Source organism: Hyla sarda, chromosome 3 (genome assembly GCF_029499605.1).
Source record: "Hyla sarda isolate aHylSar1 chromosome 3, aHylSar1.hap1, whole genome shotgun sequence".
NCBI classification, from domain to species: Eukaryota; Metazoa; Chordata; class Amphibia; order Anura; family Hylidae; genus Hyla; species Hyla sarda.
Window position 1 is genome coordinate 279,562,788 of NC_079191.1, and position 23,590 is coordinate 279,586,377.

At 41.1% G+C, this 23,590-nt stretch overlaps 1 protein-coding gene and 1 long non-coding RNA gene across 5 annotated transcripts in view; one reads left to right on the top strand and one right to left on the bottom strand.

Annotated features, from left to right (window-relative positions):
- AIG1 (androgen induced 1) overlaps window positions 1-23,590 on the bottom strand; it is a 317,798-nt gene that overhangs the window by 191,121 nt on the left and 103,087 nt on the right. For 3 of the 4 annotated variants that reach the window (XR_008891379.1, XR_008891380.1, XM_056566741.1), the window contains one exon: window positions 6,694-6,849. Coding sequence is in view for 1 of the 4 variants with exons in the window: in XM_056566741.1 (XP_056422716.1) it covers window positions 6,694-6,849 (156 nt within the window). In the remaining 3 variants the exon portion in view is untranslated. Of the gene's footprint in view, window positions 1-6,693; window positions 6,850-23,590 lie in introns of those variants that run through there. The other variant, XR_008891381.1, reaches the window with a different exon arrangement.
- Window positions 6,059-22,436, top strand: LOC130362372 (uncharacterized). Its single transcript, XR_008891382.1, has 3 exons — window positions 6,059-6,217; window positions 6,348-6,394; window positions 22,347-22,436. It is a non-coding gene; the product is annotated as an uncharacterized LOC130362372 (long non-coding RNA).

Sequence of the window (23,590 nt, forward strand, 5' to 3'; positions counted from 1 at the left end):
CGGCGGGAAGGGTGGTTGTATATGTATGTAATGTATGATTGGGGGGGGGGTATGTATGATGTGTGCATATGTATGGTGTATGTGTCATGTGTATATATGAAGTGTATGGTGTATGTGTCATGTGTATATATGAAGTGTATATGCGTATGGTGTCCGTGTATGTGTGATGTGTGTATGATGTGGGGTGTATCAGCGGCGGGTGTATGTATGATGTGTGCATATGATGTGTGTATGTAATGTATTATATAGGGGGCAGTGGTAGGTGTATGTATGATGTGTGTATATGTATGGTGTATATTTACGGTGTGAGTGTATGTATATATGATGTGTGTATGGTATATGTGTGATGTATGTATGTAATGTATGATGTGGGGGGGGCAGCGGCAGGTGTATGTATGATGTGTCTATGTATGATATAGGGGGCAGTGGCCCTATTATGTGTATGTATGATATGTGTATGCATGTATGTTTTGTTCAGGGGCGGACTGACAAGTGCTGCTGCCAGTTGTGCTATATAATTTTATTTATTTTTAGTGGCTTCTGGCCACCCGCACTAAATTGCACCCCCAGAATCCCACCCCCTTCATACTCACCCGCCGACCAAGAGCCCCACGGATGCATGAAAACACGTCCGAACCAAAACTACAACTCCCAGCATGTTACACCATTTAATCTAAACTGCAGAACTATAAAGTGCAACATGCTGGGAGTTGTAGTTTTGGTTCAGGTCAGCTGCAGAGCCATAGGCTGTATCAGGACATGCTGGGTGTTGTAGTTTCTAACTGCAATTCCCAGTATTCCTTGACACAGCCTATGGCTCTGCAGCTGACACAAACCAAAACTACAACTCCCAGCATGTTTCACAATAACCTTAACTGTACTACTATACAGTGCAACATGCTGTATCAGGGCATGCTGGGTGTTGTAGTTATCTAGTAACTAAATGCAACTTCCAGCATTTTCTGACACATAATAAAATGCAGCACATAAACTGGAGAAGCAGAACCCCCCCCCTCCCCCCCAGTAACACAGCGCTGTTCACTGTTATCCAATCAAAAGTCTCCATATATAAGTCCCTATGAAGACTGAAAAATAGTGATTAAAATATTTTAAGAAGTGCGTATATATGTGAATAAGCCCCTTTCTTAATAAAAGTTCCGATAAAAACTACAGATCATGCCACACAAGATTACCTTCATCCCTGTATATGGAAAGATTGGAGTTATAGGGGTCAGATTGGGGGGGGGGGGGGGTTGCCTTGGGTATAAAAAGAGCTAGCTACAGCTCTCCCGCCGCTATTAAACCATTAGATCACCGCTGTCTAAGTTGACAGCAGTATCTGAAGGGATCTTATATCCATCCCTGGTGGTCTAGTGAGGTGAATCGTACTATTTTGTTTGAAATTATTTTATCTACCAGGACAAGTGGATTTTCTTGAGGGACAAGTAGATTGTGTTCCGCTTTAGTCCCTTGGACAAGTAGTTTTTTTTTTAATTTCCACACCCCTGTTCACGGACCACTGTTCCAAAAATCTGTCAGACACCTGTGGGGTGTAAATGCTCACTGCACCCCTTATTAAATTCTGTGAGGGGTGTAGTTTCAAAAATGGGGTCACAGGTGGGGGGTTCCACCGTTCTGGCACTATGGGGGCTTTGTTAACGCACATGGCCTTCAATTCCAGCCAAATTCTCTCTCCAAAAGTGCTCCTTCTCTTCTGAGCCCTGTAGTGCGCCAGCAGAGCACTGTACATCCACATATGGGGTATTTATATCAGAAGAAATTGCGTTACAAATTTTGGGGGGCTTTTTTCCTATTACTCCTTGTGAAAATGAAAATTTTGGCATAACACCAGCATTTTAGTGAAAAAATACGAAAATTCTTCAAACACCTGTGGGTAGTTTAGGCTTACTATACCCATTGTTACATTCCGTGAGGGGTGTAGTTTCCAAAATGTGGTTCACATGTGGGTGTTTTTGTTTTTATGTCAGAACCGCTGTAATGATCAGCCATCCCTGTGCAAATCATGGAGTAGACCCCAACTTTACCTTTTCATAAGGGGTAAATACCTCATATGTGGCACTAAACTGTTGCTTTGAAATACGACAGGGCTCCGAAGGGAGAGAACACCATGCTCATTTGAGGCCTAAATTAGTGATTTGTATAGGGGTGGACATAGGGGTATTCTACGCTAGTGATTCCCAAGCAGGGTGCCTCCAGCTGTTGAAAAACTTCCATTTTGCCTGGACAGTCAATTTAAGAGCCGAGGCAAGTGCTCTCTATCACCCAAAGTGCATGTCCAGCAATACTGGGGGTTGTTGTTTTGCAACAGCTGGAGGCTCCGTTTTGAAAACAGTGCTGTACCAAATGTTTTTCATTTTTATTTGGGGGGGGGGGGGGGGGGTACTGTGTAGGGTATATGTATATGTAGTGTTTTACTCTTTATTTTGTATAGTGTAGTGTTTTTAGGGTACACGGGCAGGAGTTCACAGCCAGTTTCCCGCTAGGAGTTTGAGCTGCAGCGGAAAATTTGCTGCATCTCAAACTTGCAGTGAGAGACTCGCTGTAAACCCCCACCCGTGTGAATGTACCCTGTACATTCACATTGGGGGGGGGGGGGGCCTCCAGCTGTAGCAAAACTACAACTCTCAGCATGCAGTGACAGAAGGGCATGCTGGGAGTAATAGTTTTGCAACAGCTGGAGGCACACGGGTTGGCAAACATTGTCTGTTTCCTAACTCAGTGTTTCCCAACTCGTGTGCCTCCAGCTGTTGCAAAACTATAATTCCCAGCATGCCCAGACAGACAAAGGGCATGCCGGGAGTTGTAGTTTTGCAACAAATGGAGCAGAACAGTTTGGAGAACACTGTGCAGTGGTGTCCAAACTGTAGCCCTCCAGATGTTGCAAAACTTCAACTCCAAGCATGCCCAGACAGTCCAGGCATGCTGGAAGTTGTAGTTTGGCAACATCTGAATAGCCAGATGTTACAAAACTACAACTCCCAGCATGCCTGGACTGTCTAGGCATGCTGAGAGTTGGAGTTTTGCAACACCTGGAAGAACACAGATTGGAGACCACTGCACAGTGGTCTCCAAACTGTGGCCCTCCAGATGTTGCGAAACTACAACTCCCAGCATGCCCAGATAGCCAAAGGCTAGAAGCAGCAGTGAATATCACTTTACAGCAATCTTCACTGCTGCCTCTGATGCCGCCGCTGCTGCCTCCTCCAATGGCCTGCCGCCGGTCCCTGCTGCCTGCCGCCGGTCCCAGGTAAGTGCCGCCGTTCCCCTCCGCCGCATTGTTCCCCGCAGCTCTCGGGGTCCTCTTCCCCCATTCTGCCCGGACTTCTAGGGGTGGGCAGAGCGGGGGATCTGAACTTTCACCCCCCACAGTCAGCTGAGACACTGTGATTGGTCCACAGGGACCAATTACAGTGATCGTTGACCAGGACCATTCACAGATGGCCTGGGGGGCTTGCAGACATTGTCTCCCGTTGGTAACAGCGGGAGTTCTGCCTGTTAACCCGTGTGATGCCGCGCATTGCCGGGTTAACTTAATGACTTATATAAACGTCAAGATGTGCAAACTACCTGCATAACTTGATGTTTAAATAAGTTATTCTGCGGGAAGGGGTTAATATACACCCAGTTTGAAGTACACACATTTCCTAACACAAAACAAGAAGAATGATTAGAGTATTGTATTCTTGCCTAAAGATATTAACCACAGTAAATTACATATAGGACGTTTTACAAAAGAAAAGGAGAAAATACTTTGTCTATAAAATAAATACATACACAAATAAATAAATAAAATGTACCTCAAGAAGGTTTTATTCCAAAAAGGCCATCACACCCCCTCCCATAGACATGAATGGAGGGGGCGTGGCATTCCGTCATGTCTCATCTTGGAAAACCAGCATTTCTGAGACTGAAGCAGGAACAGGAACAGAATGACGGATGCTGCACAGAGATTGCAGGGGGTCCCAGCGGCGGGACCCCCGCGATCAGACATCTTATCCCCTATCTTTTGGATAAGGAATTAGTGGTCTAAGGCGGCATACCCCTTTAAGGTACACTGACTCATTGGCATAAAAGGGTTAATAATTTATCACAATATATCTACAGATAGTTACGTGCAGTTTGATCCCAAATACACAGTTTGTAGTTTGGTATAATAGGACATTAGGCTGCATTAATTGGTGTCTCCTTTGTACATCACCATAAGGCTAGGCCAGACCTAGACATTCTGTTGTCCAATCCCGGCAATTTCTAATACATAGTCACAGAGGCGTTAATGCAGGTTCTGGACCCCAATGCAAAATCTGTAACATGTGCTATTTATAATACTGTCAGTGTCTTTGGGGCCCCCTTGGGAACCAAGGCCCCCGATACAACTGCTACCTCTCCACCCCTATAGTTGCGCCCCTGCATAGGCATATAGTACATAGGCATGAATCGGTTTGCCTGTGTCTGCAATTATACAGGAAGTGCCTATGTTAAAACTGCTGACTCCACTTGTGCCCTGAAGATGAGTGCACAGGTGCAAACGTAGTGTCCCAATACCTGTTTTCCAGCTGCCAAGTATCAGTAATTGTCCTGTGGCCATTAGAAAGCTTTCTTAACCCTTCCCTCTTGGGCCATTATTTTTTTTAACTAGATTTTCTTACACTATTTTAGTCCCCCATAGGGGACTATAACATACAATCTTTAGATTGCATACATTGATCAATGCTTCTCCATAGGAGAGCATTGATCAGTGTTATCGGTGCTCCATTGCCTCAGCCTAGCAAAGCTGACTGAAAGCCTGGAGCACCGATTGGACGGCTGGGAGGAAGGTAAGATGGGAACGGAATTAACTGCTTTTAGATGCCGCAATCAACTTTGATCGCGGCGTCTAAAGGGTTAATGCCAGACATCAGCCCGATCTGTGATGTCGGGCATTAGCCGTGGGTACTGGTTGCCGATAACATCCGGGACCCACCGGGTATGATGCATGCTCACCTGCTGAGCATGCGTCATACAGCAGGAGCCCACAGTGTACGCACAGGGATACTGTGAGTGAACGTGCAAAAGTGTTTTATACATCACATTGCGTTAATACCATACATTGAAGTATAACGGGAGTGCAAGTGTTAAAGATTAGCATATGTCTTGTATAAGTATTGTTCCAAAAACGTTTATGTACCGATCCTTCTGGAAAGGCTGTGGAAAGAGTCCCTAGTCCAGCATCCTCTTCCAGAGAGGAATGGAGCCAAAACCAGTCTAGGTCTAGCTTTTGCCACAGCAACATTTCTCCTAGCCCTGCCCCTGCTAGTCATACATGCACCTAGGTCAAAGTGTTTCTCCTAGGTTTTATATTGTTCAAGATAAAGCCTGCTCCAAGAAAGTCCCTGTTCTGAGCCACATGTATGGTGAACAAGGCACTGTACATCTGGCTACAACCAGCAGTCTTTTGCAACACATATAGGGTAAGGCAATTATAGGGTAATGCGGGTGGAGGGCCCCTTTAGTCATGCATTACCGTATGTGTGTATGTGTACTGTCGAACTTAGTGCTGTACGTCACAGAAGTTTCCTGTGTACACTCTACATATTTGGTGAGTAAAAAGTATTATACGACAGTAGCCATCCTGTGCAGGCCTTCCATAGTAGCGTACAAGCTACTCAGACTATCATGTCTGTAACTGCACCTTCATTAGTAACTTTACTTACAGATGTGAAAAGCACACTAGAAAGTTTCCACTTAGTATATATGTTAAAAAAAAAAACTCTTAAAAGGGAAAGTGATCAAATTCCAAAGCAATCAAAGTGTTTCAGTTGTTTTCACATAATCCTAGTGTTCAGAGGTCTTATTCCAGCCGTATGCACTATTGGGAAACTTATTTGACAAAAGGGTTGATAGACTAAACAGGTCCACCAAACACCAACCTACCACTTGACCTTAGCATCTGCTTTACTAAAAGGAAGGGGTATTCTGATTTCATAAAAATATAGTAGCTGACTGCTAGGGATAGTACGTAATAAATCACTTTGTACTCACCTTTCTTTTTTCAGCCCCAGAACTCCGGTCTGCCCTGATCCCTCTCTTTATTTACCCTGATGCTACCCAGCTCTCCCGATGATGTTCCAAACACACTAAAACCACACATGGCATTGGACCAGAATATAGTGTACACAGGAGTACAATGTCGTTTCAAGCAGGCCACAGATTTTTAAATGTAATCAAAATATCCCTATAAGATTACCATCTGGCTATACAACTATGTGCTACATGGCTGTAATATTTTATGTTTTGGTCCATTTTATGGCATAATATACTCTCATACTCACACAAGTCTCATACTGTAGTTCTCGCAGAAGTTAACAGAGTCTAAAAGCCGCCTTAAAAATGACAGGTAAGTAGTCCTTGTTTTTAGATTGCTATACTAATAATAAACAAATTAAGTATGCATTTTAGATGAACTTGTCACTTGTGCCAAATTTTGCTGCATATTTGCTGCTGCATATTTTCCTATAGGTAGCAAAATCAGCTGCAGAAAATAGGCAGCAAAATACGGCACAAGTGACCCAACCCTAAAGGAAAAATGTATGTATATTTAGATCTACAGAACATAAGTAATCCCATATATATATATATATATATATATATATATATATATTATTTTTTTTTTTTAAACCAGTAAATGGTACTTACAACTCCGACAGGGAATGCTAAAACAGCCATCATCCAGTCTCGGAGTGAGATGAGCTTTTTCAGCTGCCGCTCTTGTTCTTGATTCTCACTGCCTTTTGTTAGGAGACAGGACAGGTCAGTCAGAACACAAATGCCAAAAAAGACAGCCTGGATAACCTGTGAAGGTAAAGTCAGAGGAAGAATTAATAAAGTGAAGTATTTTAATATATTGACATGGCTATGAAGAAACAGGATACATGCACACTCATTAAATCAACATTGTAACAGTCTAGACTGCAATAAGACTAATAGACAGGTTATCCTGATAGGCTATGCTCGCACAGTGGAATGTCCGCACAAAAAATTTGCATACGGACATTCCAAGACATGGCATGTTCTGCTCGGAACGGTGTCGCCTAATAAAAGGCAATGCATTTCCGAAAAAAATCTGCAAAAACATTGAACAAGTTCAATGTTTTTGTGAAAGATGGAATCAGGATTCCTGTGCACAATGCAGCAGAATCCCATTGAAATCAATGGGACTCTGCTGAAGCAGAATGTCCGTGCAGAACATTCTTACGGAATTCCGCATGGACATTCTGCTGTGTGAACATAGCCTTAAAGAGGTCATCTAAAGATAGGTCATAAGCATCTGATTGTTTAAAGTACCATCCCTGGAACCCCCACCAATCATGAGATTCCCTAGATTGGAAAAAAGAGGTGGTCACCCATTCAGTCTCTATGGAAATAACGGAAACAGCTGTGTACAGCATTAGACTATATCCATCAGTCTCACAGTGGTGAGACCTAAAGAGATCTTGGGATCACTCTTTTAAGTCACATGGACAGAATAAATGAAAAACTAAATATGCTTATTGATTTATAGATTTTGATGTGGATTTCAATGGATTTTACACACTGTATGACAATGGGTGAAATCCGTGCCAAATCCAGAAAGGTATATTAAACAGAAATTGCATTCTGTAGATATGAGTAACATTGATATATATATATATATATATAGATATAGATATATTGCTAGTATAGGCTAGGGCTGCACAATTTGGAGAAAATGTGTGATTGCGATTATGGAGGTAAATATAGTCCGATCGGCGATATCCGACATTAGCCGCGGGTCTCGTTTGCACTGGGTATGAAGCATGCTCAGCTTCTGGACATGCTTCATATAATGGGGTCGGGCAATGGACGTAAATATAGGTCCATTGTCCTTAAAGGGGTACTCCGCCTCTATACATCGTAGGGATAAGATGTCTGATTGCGGAGTTCCCGCCGCTGGGGACCCCCACGGTCTCGGCGCAACCCCCGCGATCTCACTGCTGCACCCGGCATTCGTTAAGAGCATCGGGTGCAGCATCGGGAGGCTCATGATGTCATGGTCGTGCCCCGCTCGTGACATCACGACCATACCCTCTCAATGCAAGTCTATGGGAGGGGGCGTGACGGCTGTAGACTTGCATTGAGGGGGCATGGCAGTGACGTCACAAGTGGGGCGTGACTGTGATGTCACAAGCCTCTGCCCCACATCGCCAGTCATCCGGCATGGGAGGAAGTTCGCTCCTTGCACCAGATGTCTGGGGTGCGCAGCTGCAATCAGACATTGTATCCCCTATCCTTTGGTTAGGGGATAAGATGTCTAGGGGCGGAGTACCCCTTTAAGGAGTTAAGCTTACTTGTCTTTTTATATAATGTAGACAATACCATTATATGTGTATATTTTTAGGTGAAAATGCCTGCAGCAATTATCTGTCTGCCCTGCTTGTCTGCCCTCACTTCCTGTATTTTGTCTCCGCACAGAGACACAAAAGCAAGAGCTGCAGGGACAAGACAGCATTCTTTCACCAATAATATACATATTTTTTAACCAATTTATATTCCAAATATACATATAATATTATTATTTACATTATATAAAAAGTTTTAGCAAATGACAGTGCCCATTTAACTATGTAGGGGATTTAACTATGTTGGGGATTTTTAAATTCAGAAGGTGAGGTGAGCACAATAGAGACACTCCCTTGGCACGACATGTCCAAAACTGCCATTCGGGGGACCCAATGTCCTTCGTTTCCTCATTATGGAAGTGGCGAAACCCTTAACACATAAAGTGTTTCACCCATGTAATGTTTTTGTTTTTTTATTTTAATCCCTTTAGTACATAGAGATATATTTTTTATACAGTATATAAGATATTTTACAAAGCTATTCCATTCCATGAAGTGCATACTTTATTAATAGTTTATGATCATGCTTTTAGTCAAACCTTTTCTAAATTATTAAAAACCTTTCTACCCCTGAGGAATCATGAAATTTAGTTTTTATTAACATTTCTAATTAAAAGAAACCATTAAACCAAAACATGAATGATGCAGTTGTCATTTCCAAAATAAAAATATAGAATTTATATACTGCTGCCTTTTTTTTCTTATGCATAGGTAATTTTTTAATAAAATAAATACACACTGAAGAAAACATGGAGTCATTTAGTTGAGGAGGTTAAAAAATATATATGTTTTATTGATTACAAGTAAAAAAATATATATGGTGAGGGAAGAAACGCAAACGGGGAGGGATAAACAAAGGGCATCACTGTTGCCACACTTGTAAACATATGCAGATTACATAGATAAGTATGTTGAAATAATAACACAGACCAAAGTCTTAACAAGGTTGTAAAAATAAACACAGAGTGCATAAATAATATACAGTACCAACCTAAATAAAGATATAAGGTGCCAGGTGCAGCAGGAGTGATGCCACCCCAACATACATTTCGGCGATATCCTTCGTCCTGTTGCATGCGTAAATTTCCGAACTATCAAAATATAATGTAAATGATCCCGTACAGTGAACAGCTTAAACGTGAAGAAAGAAAAAAAGTCCAAAATTGCTGTGTTTTGGTCACAACACATTCCAAAAAATAAATAATAAAAATTGGTCGAATAGTCACATATACGCAAAAGTGGTACAAAAAAAAAAAGGGCAGATCACGGCAAAAAAAAACAAGCCCTCATACAGCCACATATAAGGAAAAATATGAAGGTAATAGGTGGTCAAAATAGGGCAATTTTAAAACGAACATATTTTGTGAAAAAAAAGTTAAAAAACAGTGATCCTGTTCACCCACACTAAACCCAATACACTGGGTTATAGTGCGGGTGAACAGGAGACCGATGCAGGGTCTCTGACTAAGATATGTACCTGCCTCCTGGAGCGATGTCCCCTCGAAGGTCCACTTTTTTCTTCGGTGAAAAGGAGGCAGGCCAGCTGGGTGAATTTGAATATTCATGGGCGCTGGTCACGTGAGCATTTGCGACTACTGAGCGCTCATGTGACCAGCGCCCATGAATATTCAAATTCACCCAGCGGGCCCATTTCCTGTGCGCAATTCACCGAAGAAAGAAGCAGACGTACATTTACGTCCTGTACATAACACTAAATGTCACTAAAATGGATGATCGGATCGCCCACAAAGCTGCCGCGGGATGCCATCATCCATAATGGCGGACGGAGGTCCCCTCATCTGCCTCTGTCCGTCCCCTGGGGTCTTCTGCTCTGGTCTGAGATCGAGATAGCCGATAACACTGATCAGTGCTATGGCCTATGCATAGCACTGAACAACAGTATTAGTAATCAAATGACTATTAAAGTGTTAAAAAAAAAAAGTAAAAATAATAAAATTAAAAATTTTAAAAATCCCCTCCCATAATAAAAATGTAAATCATCCATTTTTCCCATTTTACCCCCAAAAAAGCATAAACATTTTTATTATTAAACATATTTGGTATCGCCGTGTGCGTAAAAGTCTGACTATCAAAATATATTGTTAATTATCCTGTACAGTGAATGGCGTAAACGTTTAAAAAAAAAAAAGTCCAAAATTGGTGTTTTGTCACATAATATTCCAAAAACATTTATAGTAATTAAAAGTTTCATATATGCAAATGGAGTATCAAAAAAAGTACAGATCATGGCACAAAAAATGAGCCCTCATACAGACGTTTATACGGAAAAATGAAAAAGTTATAGGTCGTCAAAATAGAGGGATCTTAAACGCACTAATTCGGTTAAAAAGTTTGAGATTTTTTTTAAAGCAGTACAATAATAGAAAAGTATGTAATGCATGGGTATTATTTAAATCGAATTGATCAATAGAATTAAGAAAACATGTCATTTTTACCATAAATTGTACAATGTGAAAACGAAACCTTCCAAAATTTGCGGTTTTCTTTTTAATTTCCCCACACAAAATAGTATTTTTTTTATTTCGCCATACATTTTATGGTAAAGTGAGTGATGTCATTACAAAGGAAAACTGGTCATGCAAAAAACAAGCCCTCATACTAGCCTGTGGATGGAAATATAAAAGCGTTATGATTTTTAGAAGGCGAGGAGGAAAAAAACGAAAATACAAAAATAAAATTGGCCAAAATGGACTGTGTCCTTAAGGGGTTAAACTAAACGGTACTTCTCTAACAGAAATAAAAATAACCCACAACTGCTACCAATTTGGCAAACACAGTATTTAATAATGTAGTCAGACAATGATATCGAAATGACAATCAAAATCACCCAGCATTATATTTGTTGTCCTGTTTATTTTCCACACTAAAGATTCAGAACAAGTTGCTATTTACAGATGTTTGTCCTTATATGCAGGGTTATTTACATGCCCAGATAGAAGAAATGCTCACCTGTTCCCATTAGCATAAATACTCATTTTAATGCAAACAGTCCTTTAATTATCTTTGTTAGGCAAATACCTGTAAGGCAAATGTGTACAGAACTTCGCAGAACAGCAATATGTATCTTGTATTAGGGCAGTAACTGTTTTCCGAGAAGTTATAAATTCACACATAATTACTGTAGGTACTAGTTACTTTTCCCTACAGCAACATAACACAAGTGAGAATATCTTTACGAATTCTGAATGCAAAACAACATCAAAAGGGCCATAACTATACACAAATTATGTACATTTTCTTTGAACTTTTTCACAAGTTTATTCCTTGGGGACCTCGGCGTACATGTACACCCTAGTTCTGCTCCCGCTCTATGAAGAGCACTCAGAGCTGAATGCTTTATACTTGGTGGATCCCAGTCACTATCAGCATCAAAAAACCATGGCTCAAGCCTGACATCGCCAATTGGGCCAGTCCAAAATTAACCCTTTAGATGATGCAATCAAAGTTGATTGCGGCATCTAAATCTGGGATAAAACATTGCTAACTAACTCAGGGAGTTGACTTGGACCACCGCAAAAAAAATGTGGGGTCCTGATCAGCTGAGACTGCATATAATAATCTTCCATTACACTAAAAATTGTAAAAAGAGTGTACAAAAAAGTAAAAAAAAAAAAAAGTTAATAAGCCGTTATTAAAAGAGCAAATAAAGTTAATGAAACTGCATGGTCTCAACTACAGATCACAGCAGAAAAAGAATTTGCCCTCAAACATCCCAATATATGGAAAAATAAAAGTGTTATAGGGGTCAGAATGGGGCAGTTTTAAGCATACTAATTTTCAAAGAAAAAGTTTAAAAATTTTAAAAATAGTAAAATAAAACTACAGATTATGGCACAAAAATCTAGCCCCACATACTGAAAAATTTGAAATTTATACGGGATCAGAACGGGCAATTTTAAACATACTTTGTATATTTTTTAAAAGCAGTACAATAATAGTAAAGAATGTTAACAAGGGTATCATTTTAATCATATTGATCCACAGAATAAAGAAAACACGTCAGTTTTACTGTTACGTGTACAGTGTAAAAACCAAACCCTGCAAAGTTTCTTTTTAATCTCCCCACACAAATAATATTTTTTTGGTTTTGCCATACATTTTATGGGAAAATGAGTGATATAATTACAAAAGTACAATTGGTCTCTCAAAAAAACAACAAAAAAAAACAAAAACATGTGGGTCTGAAGAGTAAAAAAATAAGAGTTAGGATTCTTAGAAGGTAAAGATGAAAAAACTAAAATGCAAAAATAAAATTGTGGCCTTAAATGGGCACTGTCAGATACAAAAACATTTTATTTGCTGTAAATTTTGTAAAAATATTAACCTTTCTAATATACTTCATAACAAAATGTTATTTCCTTTTTATAGAAATCATGGCCCACCCTCACTTACTGGACTTTGTCCATGCCTGTGCTTTAGCTTGGACAAAGCCATGATTTTATAAGCCTCGATTTCTATAAAAAAATGTTCTTATGAAATATATTAGAAAGGTTAATGTTTTGCCAAGATGTACAACATATAAAAAGTTTGCAACTTTTTGTACAACTTTTTAAGGCCCCTTTCACACTACTGTTGTCACATGTCAGTGTGACGGCAGTCAGGGAGAATAGCGGGAGAAAAAATACTGCTTGCGCCGTCTTTTTCTCCCGCTGAAAAACGGCAGCGCCTGACGGAACCCATTGACTATAATGGGGTCCATTGGGATCCGCTGTTGCCCGTTGTGCCCTGTCAAAATAACGCCCAACTAAAATAAAAAAAAGTGAGTTTGATGGTCTTTCTGGAGGGGGAGCAACGGCAGTATGAAAGAAGCCTAACCTGTGTGACAAAACGTGTGACCTTTTTGATAATGCTGTCCGCAGCCAGTTTTGTAAGCCAAGTCAGGGCTGGTGGAGATTTGGGCCTCAATTAGCTCAATTGCGCCAAAAGATGCGCCAAACTAAAAAAATTTCACACATCATAAATTTCTGACCACTGCATGATATTAATGGGAATCACAACTTGGTATGTTCTTTATGAAACACTTTCTAAATGAAAAGCCGCAAAACTTTGGCCAAAGAACAGCAAAAATAAAAATAAATGGGTTAAAACGATTCATAAATTCTCCCCACTATATATAACACATAAAACATGGAGCAGTGTGTGTGTGGGGGCATTGTGCATTATTAGGCTACATATACATGTCATAAACAATAGCTGTCTCAGAGCATAAAGAGGCGGTACAGGGGCACTTTTGCCCTAGAATAAAAACAAATAAAACACACAATCATTTTTAAATCTTACAAAACATATCGCCCTTCTTTAAGTTGCAAACAACTTCCCATTTAGGTGAAACCCATGTAGGGAAAAATGAAAAAAGAATAGCAGCTCATCTCCTGAGATCTATAACCATACTTCAGTCAAACTAGGTCCTGTATTAATGAACACTTTAGTCATTTCTCCAATTATATTTCACTTTATCCTCATGTATTTCCTAAACTAATGAGAGTAAAAGGATATTGGAATTGTATAATACATGAAATTTAATCAGCATATTTGATTTATTTTAATAGATGAAATTACTTTCCACAACATCCGGAAGGTTCAAAATGTTTGTCACTAAAGTATTTAGGTGTTTCTACATAAAATTGGAAACACACCCTGTGCTTTCTATTTATCTGCCAGCCAAATTAAACAGGTACGGTATGTTCAGTGTCAGCGATAATTTCCTGTTCCCTTACCATCACACGGAAAATGAATGCTATGTTCATAAATACTGACCCCAGTGAAATTGAAGTTGACCATACATTTGACCACTGGTATGATATATGACAACATGCAACCACAGGGTAAATTAGGGTATTCCAAATTATAAAAAGAAAAAAAAGAAACTCTATCCTGCTACAGATATGAAATGAGATACTACTAAAACTTACCTCGCCCAGACCAGAGCTAGCACTCCCCTTCCACCTAGGTGTCAATGTTTACTTACTTTGGTGACTTGCTCTCTCTGCTCTACCAATAACAATTCAAACCCACTGCGGCCTCATTGATTGTCTGCAGTAGATTCAAATATCATGAGGAGAGCAGGGAGAGCATGTCACCAGGGTAAGGAAAGAGAAGGATTGTGGTGAATGGGGTAAGGTGAGTATGCTGTTTTTTTTTTTTTGTTTTTGTTTTTTTCAGCCTTAGCAGGATGTAGTTTGTTTATAAAAGATAAACCCCTTTAAGGGGTACGCCGAGGAAAACTTTATTTTTTTTTAAATGAACTGGTGCCAGAAAGATTTATAAATTACTTCTATTAAAAAGTCTTAAAGGAGTACTCCAACGCAATCTGTTTATAGGGGAAATGAAGCATTAATAAAAGTTATATCACACTGTAATATACTCACGTTGTCCATGTCGGCTTCTTCCCCGACTTCTCCTCGCTTTTCCATCTGGCCGGAAGCTGGGTCCTTTGATGACGCTCGACCGCGTCTTCTTCACAATCCGGCACAATTCGCTCCCATGAGTCACTGCGGGCTGTGCCGGCCTCACAGCCCGGAGTTGGCTACTCCCCCAAAGTTAATTTATTCTGCGCATGCGCAGTACTACGCAAATAGCGTAGGGCTAACCCTAGGCTCCTATCGCTGCCTATGTTAGCCCTACGCTATTTGCGTAGTGCTGCAGCATTCTTGTGACACCACTAGTGCAGTGTTTCCCAACCAGGGTGCCTCCAGCTGTTGCGAAACTACAGCTCCCAGCATGCCCGGGCTTGCTGGGAGTTGTAGTTTTGCAGCAGCTGGAGGCACCCTGGTTGGAAAACACTGCGCTAGTGGGCACATGGATCAGTGGGCACATGGATGGGTGGATCAGTGGGCTAGTGGGCACATGGATCAGTGGGCTAGTGGGCACATGGAGAGGGCTGATGAGCTGGGAGGGGGAGGATGGGAGGAGATAACCACAAGGGAAGGAGCTGTGGGCGTCACTTTATTATAATTTCCTGGGGGGGGGGGGGGAGAGGAGGACGAGAGAGCAGCAGCTAACAGGAAGCTGGCGCAGGGAGTCATGGGAAATGTAGTCTTTACGACATGGCTGCTTACTTCTACAGGTGGCAATTACAAGAGAATGGCTGGGCCAAATTTGACAAATGAGGTATCGTTGGAAAGGTCTTTGAAAGAGCTATCAGATGAGGTAAACTTTTTTATTAAGTACCAGCGCTCCGGAGTACTCTTTAATACTTTTAGTACTTTTTAGCAGCTGTATGCTACATAGAAAACTCTTTACTTTTTTAATTTCTTTTTTGTTTTGTCCACAGTGCTCTCTGCTGACACCTCTGTCCCTGTCAGGAACTGTCCAGAGCAGCATAGGTTTGCTATGGGGATTTTCTCCTGCTCTGGATAGTTCCTGATACGGGCATCAGGTGTCAGCAGAGAGAACTGTGGACAACACAAAAAAGAAATTCAAAAAATAATGATTTTCCTCTGTAGCATACAGCTGCTAAAAAGTACTGAAAGGATTAAGATTTTTAATAGAAGTAATTTACAAATCTGTTTAACTTTCTGGCACCAGTTCTTTAAAATAAGAAAAGTTTTCCACCAGAGTATCCCTTTAAGGACACAGCCCATGTTAGCCTTGAGGACACAGACAATTTTCATTTTTGCTTTTCGTTTTTTTTCTCCTCGTTAGAGGCATAACTGTTATTTTTACTCCTACGGATCCATATGAGGGCAACCAATTTTACTTAGCAAATACACCTTCTATTTTACCATATTATGTGCCGCAAAACCCCCAAAATTATTATCTGTGGACAGAAATTAATAAGAAAACTTTTGGGGAGTTTGATTCTTACGCAGTACACTTTATGGTATGTCATGTTCTCTTTATTCTGTAGGTCAGTGTGATTAAAAAAAAAACCAAGATAGTTTTTCTATTATTTAACTTCTTAAAAACAAAATGTTAACTTTTTTTAAACAAAGTTTGCATGCATAAAATGGTCCTTTTCTGACCCTATAACTTTTTTTTATGAGTGTTTATGGTTCAAGGGGCAAAAAAAAAAAAAAAAAAAAGAGCCTTTATACAGGTAAGGGTAATTTTTGGCCCCTTGATCTAGTTTCTATCAGTATTATTTTTGTTTTGATGGGACTTTTTGATAGTTTTTAATTAATTATGTTTTTAACGTTGACGTCCTTTACTGTGCGGGGTCATAAACATTATATTTTAATAGTTTAGACAATTTTGCACGTAGTAATATTAAATTACATATTTTTTTAAATATTTTTTGTAAAATTGGAAAATATGGGTAATTTTCTTTTTTTTTATTAGGGAAGGGAGTTTACATAATTTTAGAATTTCTTTTATTTACACTTTTTAAGTCCTCATAAAGGACATTTTTATGCAATCATTAGATTGAATTCACTGAATATTGCTATGTCTAGATCTATGATCGGGTCCACTGCCTCATACAAGTTAATGGGTCCGTACCTGTCCATGCACAGATACCATTTCAGCCGATTTGAGCTTCCAAAATCGTATCTGTGCAGTGGAGACTCAAATCATGATGTGAACCCAGCCTTAGTAGTGTAATGCAGCCATACCTGCTCTCTGTGCCTTTACCATCCTAAAAAACACTTTGGTCCAGAGTCAGCAGCAGTCGGATAGGCATGGCGTAGGGGTCCGCAATGCCCTGAGAGACGCCACCCCTCTCCTTTACTTCAGTGCTGGGACCGGTTGCACTATTGACACACATTAATATTATAATATCATATAATGTAATAAGCTTTATCCTTCCAGATTCACCATAACCTCATATATTACACTTTAAAAAATACATGCAAAGTGTAAAGTGGTGTAATGTGACTCCTCCAACATGACGCTTGCTCCGAGTAGGATTCTGCTGTTTTCCATATCTTATTTTTTGCTATAATTTTCTGGTGAAATGACATACAGGAATAAAATGGACTGCATGTGCTAAGACAATGACAGCGTGAATATCCTCACAAGTAAGACTTTAAAAGCTATCCGAACAGGAAGCTGAATGTTATCTCCCATGCTGAATAAAATGATTTTCTCCTTTCAACTTTCCAGGCAGTACTGCTGTAAACAAGCTTCCCCCTCCATCTTCTCAGCATAGTTGAAGTCATGCTTCCCACACACAGCTGTCACTGCCATGAACACTGCAAGCGTTCCATCTGGGCATGACATACAGTACCTGGATTACCTTCTCCCAACAGAAGCATACATCCCACTCAGAAATACATTTCCATTTGCATTATGCGGGGGATGGAAGTGTAGGAAGTATTTCTTAATTGCTTTGCGGTTTACATCTCAATAGCTTAATGTTTTGTTGTGGTCAAGAAAGTCTCATCGCAGAGAAACAGCAAGATACGAGACTGTTTAATGTATTATTGTTATTGAACAACAGTCCTGTACACTACACTAAAAATCTCTGTTCTGTAGATGCTGCAGAACTTCTTATGGTCCCAGCAGTGACAGCAGACGTATTGTTTTGCTCTACTACTACACATGTTACATTACTGTCCAAAATACAAAAAAGAAGGTTAGAGACTATAGGAGGGAATTTATCAACAGGTTTTGAGCCTATCTTGGTGCAGAGAAGTCACAGAAATGTCTTTGTTGTGCAAAAGTTTTTACAACTTTTTGCCAAAGTGATTTTCACTCTGGTACACGCTTTTGGTTATTCACTTTGCAATGGTTGCTGATTTTTGAAGTGCAAATGTTCTTTAAAAAGTTGCATGTTTGTCGCAAAGATCTACACCAGCTCAGACTTAAAAAACTGGCTGTGGAGATACGTTTTTAAAAAGTCGCACACATTTTGTGCAACAAGATAAAAAGTCTCATGAAAGTCGCAGAAAAGGAATCATAGAAAGTGATGTTCTGAAGTGATTTGTTGTTCTTTTATTTGCTTACTTGTGCCAAATTTTTCAACCTCCTTCTTGCGATATGATAAATGTCGCAAAATGTAAGCAAAATCAAAGCAAAAATTTATGACTTAACAACACACTTTCTAAAGACAAACAACGATAACATTTCCCGAATCGTCCTTACCTTAAAAGCGAAATCCTATACTGGCATTGGAGTAGTTATACACTGCTCAAAAAAATAAAGGGAACATTTAGGCTAGGTTCAGACTACAGAATCTCCAGGCAGAAAATTTCCGCCCGGAGATTCCGAGTGCGGCCAGCGCCGACTGAATCAGTAGGCGCTAGGACCGCGCGGACACTGCAGTGTCCAATAGACTGCAATGTGTTCCGCGCAGATTTCCGCCTAAAAAAAGAGCAACCCCTTTCTTCAGGCGGAAATTTCCAAGCGGATTTTCCATTCACAAATTCCACTTCACAAATTCCGAAGTGTGAATTTGTGAACGGAAACCCATTCACTACACTATACATTTTAGCCAGCGGAATTTCCGCCTGCAATTTCAAAGAGGAATTGAAGGCGGAAATTCCGTAGTCTGAACCTTGCCTGATTCAGTCAGCGCTGGCCGCACTGGGAATCTCCGGGCGGAAATTTTCTGCCCGTAGATTCCATAGTCTGAACCTAGCCTTAAACAACACAATGTAACACCAAGTCAATCACACTTCTGTGAAGTCACACTGTCCACTCAGGAAACAACACTGATTGACAATCAATTTCACATGCTGTTGTGCAAATGGAACAGACAACAGGTGGAAATTATAGGCAATTAGCAAGACACCCCCAATAAAGGAGTGTAGGGCTGCAGCTAACGATTATTTTAATAATCGATTAGCTGTCTATTATTTTATCGATTAAACGGAAAAAACGTCAAAATGCCAAGATAAGGGGTTCAGCTGATTCTACTTGAAGAATTATGTACAATGTCCATATTAAAAGTATTCTAGCATGTGATGTGACCAAACAACAGCAATTTTTGACTTTTTCTTTTTTTTTTAAGTTTACGCCAGTTGCTATTAAACAACTATTAAAATAAAAATTTACTAACATTTAATTTTAATAGTTCAGACAATTAGCCATGCGGCAGTGTCAGATATGTAAACATTTTTATTTTTTTATTACGATTTTTGTATAGCAATAGGAAAAGGTGGAGCTAATTTTTATTGGTGGGCGGTTTATTTACATTTAATTTGTTTTTACTTTACACTTTTTCTATAGCACTCCTATAAACATGGGGGTATTTACAGACTGCAGAGCATTGCAACCGACCCATGTCTCTAGTACAGACACTAGGATTCAATGCTCTGCACCCCCCCATGTGTATAGCAGTGTACATGTGCTACATACTCACTGTTTTACCCATGTGGGTATGTGCAGAGCATTGCACCCTTATGTCTGTACTACAGACACAAGGGTGGAATGCTCTGCACAAACCCCCACAGGTAAAGCGGTGTGCACTGCTTACCGATATACACATAGGGGTATATGCAGAGCGCTGCACCCTTGTTTGTAGTACAGACACAAGGGTGCAATGCTCTGCACATACCCCCATGTGTATAGCAGTGTATATGTACTACATACAACTGTTTTACCCATGTGGGTATGTGCAGAGCATTGCACCCGTGTGTCTGTACTACAGACACAAGGGTGGAATGCTCTGCACAAACCCCCACGGGTAAAGCGGTGTGCACTGCTTACCAATATACACATAGGGGTATATGCAAAGCGTTGCACCCTTGTGTCTGTAGTACAGACACTAGGATGCAATGCTCTGCACATACTACCATGTGTATAGCAGTGTGCATGTAGTACACACTTACACTACTATACACATGGGGGTATGTGCAGAGCATTGCATCCTAGTGTCTCTAGATGACACTAGGGTGCAATTCTCTGCAGACACCGCCAATGTGTAGCAGCCATTAGTAGCAGCCCCTCCAGTAGATGGCAGCCCCCACCCTTGTAGACAGCACTTACCTGCGGCTGTCCTCTGCCCCGTTCTCCCGTCCATATCGTGTCGTCCTATGGAGGAGCATGTGACATACACGTCACTCTGCTTCCTCTATAACGTTACGCTGGGCGCTGGGGAGGAGGTGGAGTGATGTGTGTGTCACATGCTCCTCCATGGGACGGGATGCGGACGGGAGAACAGAAGAAGCAGGTATCGGTTTTGGGATCGGGGGCACTGAACGAGTCCCCAATACCATGCACATTGCTAGTATTGGCCCGATACTTCCATTCACTGCCACCGCCCGACATGTCCCGGCTGCTGCTCTACTCCTAGCGCCATTAGCGCACAGCCGTCAGGTACAGAGATGAGCAGCAGAGAATAGACATGTCCTGGCGCTGCACTTGATTTAAAAGAAAAAAATTTCAAGTGGAGTATCCCTTTAAGTGGTGAAAGATACAATTTCATCCCTCTAGTTATGGCTGCTTTACTAAGTGTTCTTATTTAGCTTTATTATAGACACACATCTGCTTTGAGAATTATTGCACGTCTTGCTTTGGGACATTGCAAGTTTAAACATTTTGCTTACCCAGCTGGCTTTATATTAGATGTCTTCTCCAGGGAGGTGTCATTAAACAAATGTTATTTTAGCACACCCAGTATTGCATTATGTGTGTTATAACCTAAATAATTGTTACTATATAATAACCTAAATAATTGTTACTATATACATTTTAGAATTTTGTTGTATTGTTTTTGCCTTGTATCTTCTAGTGTTGCTTATTCTGTTACCAAGAAACAAACAGGCATGTGAGGCTAAAGACAATTGGGGAGAATTATTCAAACCTGTGCACAGGAAAAGTTGACCAGTTGCCTATAGACAACCAATCAGATTGCTTCTTTAACCCGTTAGGCACTCAGCCCAATTTCACCTTAAAGGGGTACTCCGCCCCTGGCATCTTATCCCCTATCCTTTGGATAGGGGATAAGATGCCAGGGGCGGAGTACCCCATGTTAGATCGCCGCGGTCCCGCTGCTGGGGACCCCGGGGATCGCCACTGCGGCACCCCGCTATCATTACTGCACAGAGCGAGTTCGCTCTTTGCGTAATGACGGGCGATACAGGGGCCGGAGCAGCGTGACGTCATTGCTACGCCCCTCATGACATCACGGGCCGTCCCCTTAATGCAAGTCTATGGCAGGGGGCGTGACGGCCGCCACGCCCCCTACCATAGACTTGTATTGACGGGGGCTGGCCATGACGTCACGAGGGGGCGGAGCCGTGACGTAACGATGCTCCGGCCCCTGTATTGCCCGTCATTACGTGCAGAGCGATCTCGCTCTGCGCAGTAATGATAGTGGGGTGCTGCAGCGGCGATCCCCGGGGTCCCCAGCAGCGGGACCCCGGCGATCTGACATCTTATCCCCTATCCTTTGGATAGGGGATAAGATGTCTAGGGGCGGAGTACCCCTTTAAGGACGCAGCCCTTTTTTGCAATTCTGACCACTGTCACGTTATGCATTAATAACTCTGGGATGCTTTTACTTTTCATTCTGGTTCAGAGATTGTTTTTCATTACATATTCTACTTTATGTTCGTGGTAAAATTTTGGGCGATACTTGCATCATTTCTTGGTGAAAAATTCCAAAATTTTATGAAAAATGAAAATGTTGCACTTTAACTTTGAAACTCTCTGCTTATAAGGAAATAGAAATACCAAATAAATTATATATTGATATTATAAAGTTGACGGGGGACATTTATCATCGTTGTTTTGGTAAGAGAGTTCTGCAGACTTCTTTTTTTTTCTTTGGTTTTGCTTATGTATGACACATTTATCATACTATCACAGGGGGTTGATAAATTTGGCTTACATAAGAAAAAACAATAAATCACTTTTGAATAAAAATTTTTTAGCACACATAAGCAAAAACCAATAAATGACTACAGAACACCAATTTGCAGCTTTGAAAAAAAATGTGTTATATATGTTTATTACTTTTTTTTTTTTACCACTTATGTACCCCTAAATGTACTAACTCATTTTTTTTTTTTTAACTTCTCATTTCAGATCCATGTATCCTTTGGATTACTTTAGATTTGGAGGACTACGGTGACCAGTGTTTTTTTTTGTTTAATGTTAATAAAATGGTTAATGAGGGCTTTTGGGGGAGTGTTTTTTTTTTATACTTTTTTTTAAACGTGTTGTTTTTTTTTAAATTTACTTTACAGGCTTAGTAGTGGAAACCATCTTATAGACAGAGTCCATTACTGAGCGGGGCTTAGGGTTAGCCACAAAAACAGCTAGCGCTAATCCCCAATTATTACCCTGGTACCCACCGCCACAAGGGTGCTGGGAAGAGGCCCGGAGCATCAACATTTGCGCTCCTGGGCCTAGGCGGTAATAGGCTGCCATAATTTAGGCTGGGGAAGGCCAGTAACAATGGTCCTCGCCCACCCTGGTAATGTCAGGCTGTTGCTGCTTGGTTGGTGTTTGGCTGAGGATAAAAATAGGGGGAACCTTATGCTTTTTTTTGCATAAATAATTAAATATAAAAAAAAAAAGTATAGGGTTCCCCCAATTTTTGTTTTCAGCCAAATACCAACTAAGCAGCAACAGCCTGATGTTACCAGGGTCGGCGAGGACCAGTGTTACTGGCCCTCCCCTGCCTGTTACCGCCTAGGCCCAGGAGCACCATTTTTGTCGCTCCAGGCCTGTTGGTATCGGCTCTTCCCGACACCCTGTGGAGGTGGGTAGCGGGGTAATAATTGGGGGTTAGTGCTAGCTGTAATTGGGGCCAACGCTAAGCCCCGGCTTAGAAATGGACTCCGTCTATAGGACAGCTTCCACTACTAAGCTGTCAAGTAAATAAAATAAAAAAACACAACACGTTTAAAAAATGTTATTTAAAAATAAAACTGCTAGGAGTTGTAGTTGTGCTGCAGAGGGCAGGTGACACGCTTGTCCCCCACCGCCGCCGCACAACTACAACTCCCAGTATGTCCTTACTGTAAGGACATGAAGGGAGTTGTAGTCGTGCAAGCCAGGGAAGCGGGCGGTAACGCGCTCCGCTCCCTGGCCAGCGGTGATCAGAAAATCACTGTGATTTCATATTTCTTACCGAGTTGTGTGACACAGGACCCGGGGAGAAATTTGAAATGACAGTAAACTCTATGGCGCCGTAGCAAAGGGAGCGCGGGCTGACATAACTCTGCATCCACCCGGGACTCCCACAGCCAGGCCGGGAGATGTGCAGGAGCCGTGCCGGCCATCCCTCAGCGTGTACCGCAGCACTGAGGGATGGCAGGGATGGC